At 36.2% G+C, this 8,805-nt stretch overlaps 2 protein-coding genes across 2 annotated transcripts in view; both read left to right on the top strand.

Annotated features, from left to right (window-relative positions):
* The window catches only part of LOC110102355 (hsp70 nucleotide exchange factor FES1), a 21,680-nt gene extending 20,191 nt beyond the window's left edge, over positions 1-1,489 (top strand). The window contains exons 7-8 of the mRNA XM_020830674.2: positions 784-984; positions 1,181-1,489. Coding sequence (XP_020686333.1) covers positions 784-984; positions 1,181-1,216 — 237 coding nt within the window. The 3' untranslated portion in view covers positions 1,217-1,489. The remainder of the gene's footprint in view (positions 1-783; positions 985-1,180) is intronic.
* A 5,168-nt stretch (positions 1,490-6,657) lies between these two features.
* LOC110102340 (DNA repair RAD52-like protein 2, chloroplastic) overlaps positions 6,658-8,805 on the top strand; it is a 22,568-nt gene continuing 20,420 nt past the window's right edge. The window contains exon 1 of the mRNA XM_020830648.2: positions 6,658-7,122. Within this exon, the coding sequence (XP_020686307.1) occupies positions 6,803-7,122 (320 nt within the window). The 5' untranslated portion in view covers positions 6,658-6,802. The remainder of the gene's footprint in view (positions 7,123-8,805) is intronic.

Genomic DNA, 8,805 nt, shown 5'->3' with positions numbered 1-8,805 from the left:
TGGCGCGCGCCGTGGGGGGGGGGGGGGGGGCACTTTTTCAAATTTATTTCAATTTGAAAAGGAGGGGGTGGCTAGGGCATGAGAGGGAAATTAGATTAGGAAAGCTTTTGTATTAAAGAGGATGAGAGGATTAGGGAAGATTAGGTTTTGATTGATTGGAATTAGGGTTTCTTGGCGACTTGGGCTCTAGACTCTCTTGTCTAGAGATTTGGGAGAGACGATCCTCCTCTCGAATTGAGGATCAATTGTATCTTGCTTTGAGTTTTGCTTTGCTTTGTTTCCACTATTGCAATCTATCTTTTCTAGATTGATTTGTCCAGTTTTTCTTGCTGTTTTGAACCAATTATTGTTAGGGTTGCTTGCGAACTCAAGTAAATTCGATAGGATTACTTGCGAACTCAAGTATTTCCTATCAAGAGCTTAACAAAATCTTTTGCAACCAAAAACTATAGTATCATTAGTAATATCAGTAGTAATTTTTGAGTGACTTAAGGTTCTAAAAGCTTGATAAAGTTTTGATTGAAGCATCATTGCAGAACAAAACGTTAACACCAAAGCATCACAACTTTAGCATTTTTTAGTGTCTACCCAAATTGGATACTGGTTTGGTGACTATATTTGTGTCAAGTCATTGACTTTGGACTGTAAACATGAATCAAGACACCTGATCGGGACTGTAAACATTGATTATTCCATACAGATTACTTGCAGCTTTCTAGTAGCTGTAGTGCGACTACTGTGGATTGATTTTTTTTTTTTTTCCCTTTTTGTTTTTTGTTTCAGGCACTACTAGCAATTAAGAGCCTACTGCAACTCCCCTCCACAGATGCTTTAGATTTCAAGAATTTCTGTGACCTTGAAAAAGTTCTGGAAAGACTAAATGATCAGCTGGGGAAGATAAAGAAACAAGATGACTATTATGATGAAGAAATAAAAAGCCTTATAAGAGAAATACACATCATTTTTCATAGAAAACTAGACAAGGTTTTTAACTTGATTTCTCATTTTTCTCATGTAGGTTTCGTTTGGGGCAGTTTTCTTCTTGCTTCTTAAAGCAGCTTTTTAATACAAAAATTATTATATTTTATTAAAAAATTACTTTAAACAGCAGCAAAAAAGCCGCCCCAAATGAAGCTATAGCTTCTATCTTTCAAAAATTTCTTCTGATATTTTGTTTCAGCATGCAGGTTTCATGGGTTCCAACTTAGAGGATTAGAGTACTTCTCATCAAAGATTTTGTTCATTCTGCTAATTTCACACTGTTTGCATTATGAAGTGAGACTTTCCAGGTCTCAAGTCTCTCAGACAAGTTTGAAATCATTCTTGGAATATTGAAAGGTTCAGATCTTAATTTTTAGTAGCCAAAAGTATTTGATTGAGATGGCTTTGTTATATATGCAGCTCTGTAAATTAAACTGAGGAAAATTTGATTTATGGCCTTTTGAGATGCTTGTTTAGTTAGTTAAAGTTGACCAGAAAGTTAACCCCTTTTTTTTTTTTGCAAGGTTAAGTGACAGTGAGAATGTACTTTTTTGCTTAGAAATATTATATTTTAAAATAGATTAATAAGAAAAGTTGCATCTTTCTTGAATGTTAATGATAGTTAAAATTAGTATTAAAACTAATCAAATCCTTCTAAGAAGTAGTGGAGGGAAAGATCTTTTTATTTGATTATTTATGTATTAGAGAATAAATGAATAAATTTATTAATTTAAGAGTTATTTTTAAATTAGTCTTAAGATTTTAATAATACAAAATGTAATTTCTTTTTATTACAACAATAATATCAACATCAAGCTTTTATCCCTTTGTGGGATTGATAACACGAATCTTTTTTTCTCCGTTGTTTTCTTAAGAGTTAAATTCTCATTATCATTTCTAATACTTTTTAATCAAATCTTTATGCCCATCTCTATTTTTTTTAATATAGATAATATTAAATACATCTACTCTTCTAATTAGATCATTAGAAAGCTTATGTTTAATATGAACCAAATCATCTATAATTTATTTCTATTGGGTATTTAAAAATTTAAATGATTTAAGTAATTTGCATTTATGCATCTTGATAGGAGAATTATAGGAGTTGATTGTCTATTTTTTTTTAACGTAGATAAAATTAAATACTTCTACTCTTCTAATTAGATCATTAGAAAGCTTATGTTTAATATGAACCAAATCATCTATAATTTATTTCTATTGGGTATTTAAAAATTTAAATGATTTAAGTAATTTGCATTTATGCATCTTGATAGGAGAATTATAGGAGTTGATTGTCTATAATCTTAGCTGAGATTGAATTGAAAGGATGGACGGAGACGAACTCTTTAATGCCAAAGTTATGAAATTGATGAGATGATTGTGAGTTTTATCTGGAATAGTTTTTTTAATGTTTTCTAAAATAATTATTTAATAAAAAATTTTTTACAAGAAAGTTGATTTAGAAAGTAATAAGAAAGATGTCTCAAATGGAATCTTAATTGAATATCGTGTGATGACATAGACCGTAGAGACAAGTGCAATTATACTTCAAAGCCTCTATGAAAAATCGAAAACATCAAGCACAATGAACATAGATTATCAAATGTAAGTTTGTTGATGAAAATGAGATTGCGAGAAAATCGTGGAACATGTGAAGTGAAGCTACACAAATCTTACGATTTAGGGTTAGGCTTTGTTTGGGACGGCTTTCATACTGCTTTTTAAAGCAACTTTTTAGTTCAACAACTAAAATATTTATACTAAAATGCTGTTTTAAAAAGCAGTAAGAAAGCTGTCTCAAACGAAACCTTAGTAAGATGCCTTGATAAGTGTGAGAAATATGTAGCATTTGACCATTTTTAACCAACACTTGGATGAAGTGTCAATATTTGACACGACACGAAAACCCGACCCGGAAAATCCGGGTTGAACCCGACCCGATTTCAAAACGGGTCGGGTTCGGGTTCCAGAAATCGACCCGTTTAAAAAACAGGTCGGGTTGGTTTTCCGACCCGTTTGTCTACCCGGGTCGGGTTAGGGTTGACCCGTTTGAACCCGGGTCAGTTCCGAGTTTGACCCGAACCCGACCCGTGACCCGAAATTGACACCCCCAATAGCATCATATGATTTTGAATTTTGAAGAGATTTGGGATACTTATTCCTTTGAGATATATTTTAGGGATGCGATGCTTCGTACGATCAACTATTTGATATTAATTTCTCTATATTTTAACAATGTTAGCCATTATATATCTCACAATAACAATGAAATATAAAATAAATACAAATGCTTTATCATTAGCAATGAATAAATTTTAAATTATATATTCATTTTTATTTCCTAAATAATAACTAATACAAGGAAAAATATTGGATGAGAATTTTCAAATCAATTTTTGATAAGAATGAGATCCAAAGCAATTAATTTTATTTTGAGATAAGTGCGATAAACATTTTTCATGCATTACACTCATTCTATAGCAAATTTAATTATTTTAAATACAATTTTGATAAAAACTTTGAGAATATTATTAGCCATTAATATAGGCCAATAAAACATTTGGATGTTCATTCTTAAGTTATATAAAAATGACTAATGTATGACTAAAAATAATTATCTTTTAATATTCAAAATTATATAAATGCTTTAAAAAAGAGAAGAATTGACTGTATATACTACCCTCTATAGTCATAATTGAAGAAATATTGCTAATAATTTATTTCAAATGAGGTAATCTGAATGTGCCTTAACCTCATTATATGTTGAAATATATCATGAAAGAAATTAGATCAAAGTTGAATTTAGTCCAAACCTCATTCGAACCTAATTCAAATATTGTTCGATTTGATTTTAAAGATATATTGCTTGGTATTGCTAGGTATTGCCAAATGCATCGAAGGGAATAACAGTCTATGAAGGATATATGAATTTTGAAATGAGAGCTTGCTAAGGTATCAACATAGCGACAAAGTGTGCATGATAAGATGATTTCATGATCGGAGTTCGCGGATGGCATCAACACGGTAGCAACTTGTGACATGAGCTCGTCGAGCGCATGAACAAGAGCAATGGCATGTGAAATAGGAAGAAATTTTACGAAAGGTGATTGTCGAGGACATTTATGAGAGCAATTTGTGTAAAGTAGAAGAAACAATATAATTATGATTCGAACAAAGATTCAAATAAACTAGGAATAAATATTTTGAATTAGATTTGAATAAAAATTCAAAGTTGAACAACTTCAAGTCAGTTTCATTGGAATTTTTATTTGGTCCCGTGTCCTGACGTAGCTCTACGTTGGGACACCAGTAAAAATGGTGTCACGTGCCCTTACGACCCTCCCAAAACATGACCCGGGATTGCTATGTATTGGCTGATTTGTGCAGATGGGAGTATTGCTAGGTATTGCTCGATATTCCTCGACAATAACGAGAAATACCATTATGTGAAGATCAATACCTAGCAATATCTATCAATACCCCGATTTTGCTAGGTATTGCTCGGTATTGCTAGGTATTGTTCGATATTGCTTGGTATTGCTAGGTATTTGTAAAGGCCATTTTGCTCCCAGGTTCGTCCGGACGAAGTTGGATCGTCCGGGACGATCGATACTGGTTGTGCATGAAAACATTTTTTTGGCTGCATGGATAATCTGGACGAAAGTCGGATCGTCTGGACGAAAATCGTCCAGAGGACAAGTCGTCAGGGACGTTAATTAATTTTGTATGGACAAAATTTATCCAGAGCCAAATCGTCCCGAGACGAAGTTGCGATCGTCCGGGACGATCAGTCTGGATATATAAGAAAATGAGATATTTTGGAAAAAAAAGGACGTCTAGGAGAGAGAAAAACGAAGGAAAAGAGGATTTTTGGGCGACTCCGGTCTGTTTTCGTCCGTTGTGGTAGTTAGAGAAGTTGACCAACTCGAGGTAAGGCACATTCCGCCTTTCTCAATTATCAGAAACGAGATTTTTGACGCGTTTTCTGTTCCGAAATTTGTTTCAATTAGCGAATAATTGATTTTATTTTGCACTGCTAAAGGTTTTACCGCGTAACTTTTGGTATGTCTTTGAGATGTTAATTATGCATGTTTTGAGTATTTTCTGGAAGATTTTTACCGGATATTTTGGATTCTGCGGTGTTTTAATTGAACTGCAAATTATCAGGATGTTGGAAAATATTTTGTCAGTACAATGAAAGTCTTATAATGTTGTTGTGAATTTCTGTAGTAATTTGGTAAATTTTTGAATCTGTGAATTTTGTGTAAATTCCGTATACTGCCGTTATGCCGCTGAATTTTCGTACGATTTCTGAATTTTCTGAAATAAGATGATTTGAATATTTGATGTGTTTGTGCTATCAGAAGGGAGTTATAAGAGGCCGTAATCCTATGTGATCTCCGTTGTCTGGGTCAGGGAATTCTGAAATCTGAAATGAGCTCTGAAATCTGAAAATGTTCCGGAACCTCTGATATCTGTTCTGTTCTGGTGCTATAAGCACAATGGGAGACATAAGGGGTCAGAATCCGTTGAGATTCTGTCTGTGTCAGGGAAGGGAGGCATAAGGGGCCAGAATCCTTCGAGATTCTGTTTGTGTCAGGGACATCTGAAATCTGATATCTGAATCTACTCTGTGAGTTATTCTGATTATTCTGTACGATTCTGTCTGCTCTGTGATTTGAAAGCTTTATGATATCTGTTCTGAACTCTAATTTGATATGACTTCAGTCTTTCGTATCCGATGTTTGATTTCTGATTGAGTTGTTATCTGTTCTGTCTGTTATACGATTTCTGTATGATTGTTCGATTTCTGTACGGATAATTCTCCGATGTGATTTCTGATGATTTTGATTGGTGATTGATGTCTTGCTGAGCTGTTAGCTCATCCTTATTTTCTGCGTGGTTTTCAGGTTCTGGGAAAGAGAAGGAAGTCGTGGATTAGCAATCCAGAGTCTGATCTGTGATTAGGTACTTGATACTTTTGATTTTTGTACAGTCGTGACTTTTCTGTTCGGTTATGTTCCTTCTGTCTGAAGCTATGTACTGTATCTGTATATGATTATTTTGATGAAAGAAAAGATAGATGAACTGCTCTTTGTTTGGATGTTCTTTTTAGTAGCTCTGTGTTTTTTTGTATGTGTCATTTTTGGAAGAAAGTTCTGAAGCAAATTCCAAAGCCAGATCCTGGATTTGTTGGCTCCGTCGCGACCCGATGCGAGCGGGATCCGTCCCGGTCGGGTTGGGTTGTGATAGTATTGATCTTGATAGAGCAGTATTTATCGTTATTGTCAAGCAATACCTAACAATACATGAACATAGCAATACTGGGTTCCTTTCCGGGGTTGGGTCGTCGGGTCGTCGGGCCGCACGTTAAAGAGTAAGAGCACATGACAACATGTTATTAGCCTCCGGATGTAGAGCTACGTCCGGTGTCCGGAGCTAATAATTGTTCATTTCGTTGAGGATTGACTTCAAATCCAAACCTAACTTTCAAATCAAGTGCAGGCCAAGAGATTTTTGAGGTGGGTTGTCAACCGAGGGATTAATTATGGCGCCAAACAACTCCTAAGATATGGCAGCGGATAGATATGCCAGTTATGAAAAAAAAAATGAAGAAGTAATATAAAGTCAAAATTTGTTCTATTATTAATTAAATTCTAATAAAAATAGCCGCAGGTGATCTGGCAGATGAAGCTCTGTCGCGATAACGATAGCAGAGGGCAGGTAACAGCGGCGCTCACTATGGCTTCGCCTTCAGCTTAAAACCTCTGAAACCTTTGGAATTTTGGTCCTCTCTTCGGTAGCTATCGAACAATTGGTAATGGAATTGGCAAGAAATGCGGTGTTTACACCCTGCTCTGCCCTTGCGGTGCCGCCGTGCTCGTTTCTAAAGCCGGTGGTTGTGGGGTTCGGCGGCGGCCGGAGGGAATTGGTGGCCGCGGCCTCGCTGGACAAGGACGGGTTCGGCAGAGGAGTTGGGCCGTCCGGAAGGAAGAAGATTGGTACGGCCAATTCTAACTATGTGGTTCCACTCGACATGCCGACGCCGGGTCTCGTTCGCCCCCTTGCCGAGATTCTCCGCGACCTGAACAGTCGGGTTTCGGAGAAAATAATCAACCCTGAAAATAACTCCATTCCTTGGTACGTCGTCGCTATCGACTCTCCGGTTTATTATGCTTTTCCTTATATATCGATTAGCTGATTGTTTGTCTGACTGATCGAAGATTTGCATTGCTGCTTTGCCGGAATAAGATTTTGTTGAAACCTTATTTTTGATATTTTGAGGCCCCTTGCGATCTTTTGTGGAGAGTTTTTGTTTCTGCGCTGCTCCGCTATTCAGTAGAACCCTACGGTTTCTGCGCAATCGTGAATTTTGAGGAGAACGATGAGGGCTGGAGTCCTCGAATGTATTTTAAACGGCTTAAGAAATCTTTAAATCGCTATTGATCTGCTCGATTGTCTAAGCGAGAGCACTTACAGGATTTCTTCATGACGGGGGTTGAATTTCTGGAAGAAGTGATGATTTGATTTTGAAAGAAGAAGGAAAGTGGCTCAGTTATCTACAACGCATGCTTATACCATGTGAAGCTAAGTATGAGGATGCAGAACGCTAGAGTTAGATGCTACAATTAATGTTGGTGTTAGATTTTGTTTGACGTCTAGGAAGGTGAAAATCTCAATTCGGATGCCAAAATTTCAAGGAATCAAGCATTAAAGCAATGTGAATAGACAGGGACAAGATGGCTATTGATCATATAATAAAACCTGTCAGCCTACGTGCTTCTTCGATGGATCATTGGTGGTGCATTGGATTGCATGTGTTTTTAAGGACAAATTTTAGGAAGTGCACGCTAGGTTCCTATTTTATAAGGCAACTAGGCGAGCCATACATACTTGTTTCTGTGGCAACCCTTATAGCCCGAGCAATGGGCAAATTGCCCTAGTTACCTACTAAATAGGCCATAGCTTGCCATGCATGCACCATTGTGGCAAGCTTAAGGATTATGATTTCTGTCCAGTTGCTTCGGCTTGTAGGCTCCAAATTTATGCATTTTAGAGATTTTTATTTCAATCTTATGAAAAATATTGAATTTGAGTGCATTATTTGGTTTAGCTCGTTTGTTACATAAGCCAACTTTAAATTAATGTTTTTAGTAGCAATCCAAACACTATCAAAAGCTCGGGCTTAACAAGTTTTTGATATATGTGAAAATATTTAAGTACATTTAAATGTATATTATGATTTAGATATTTGCAAATGTTTAACTAAGTAGTTAGTTTACTGTCAAATTTTACCAGATTCATATATTTTATTGTTAAAAATGCTATCAAATGTCTTGAATTTTGTGGCACTTAGAATATGTCATAATATGTAGCCACTTTTTTTTGGGAAATTCAATTGGAGCTATGATACGCCCTAGGGTTCCCAAGTTTGGGTTTGCCCTAATGCTCCTTCAAAGAAAAGATTTCTCCTCCAAATCAAGGAAAAAAATCAACACAAGAGGAATGAGACGAAGAACCAAAACCTTTGCATTCAAAATCCAATGGAAAACAAGATACAATTTGTCCACTTCGAGAAGGACAAGGTCTCCCACTACAAACCCTAGAAAAACAAGAGAAAGAAACTAAGGAGGCTAAGAGAAAACTCAAATCTTGCATAACCCTAGAAATCCCCCCTTAATCCCTACTTATAGCAAGAAAAAGACCCAACCAAACCCACTAGTGGGCTGCCCAAACTGAACCAACCAGCTCAGGCTAGACCTGAGCCAAACCGGTCCAGAAATGAACCGGTTCCGCTCAAGCCGACCCCCCGCTCCGCTCCGC

This window comes from Dendrobium catenatum, unplaced genomic scaffold (assembly GCF_001605985.2).
Source record: "Dendrobium catenatum unplaced genomic scaffold, ASM160598v2 fragScaff_scaffold_733, whole genome shotgun sequence".
Lineage (NCBI taxonomy): Eukaryota > Viridiplantae > Streptophyta > Magnoliopsida > Asparagales > Orchidaceae > Dendrobium > Dendrobium catenatum.
This window is presented reverse-complemented; position numbering and strand designations above follow the sequence as displayed.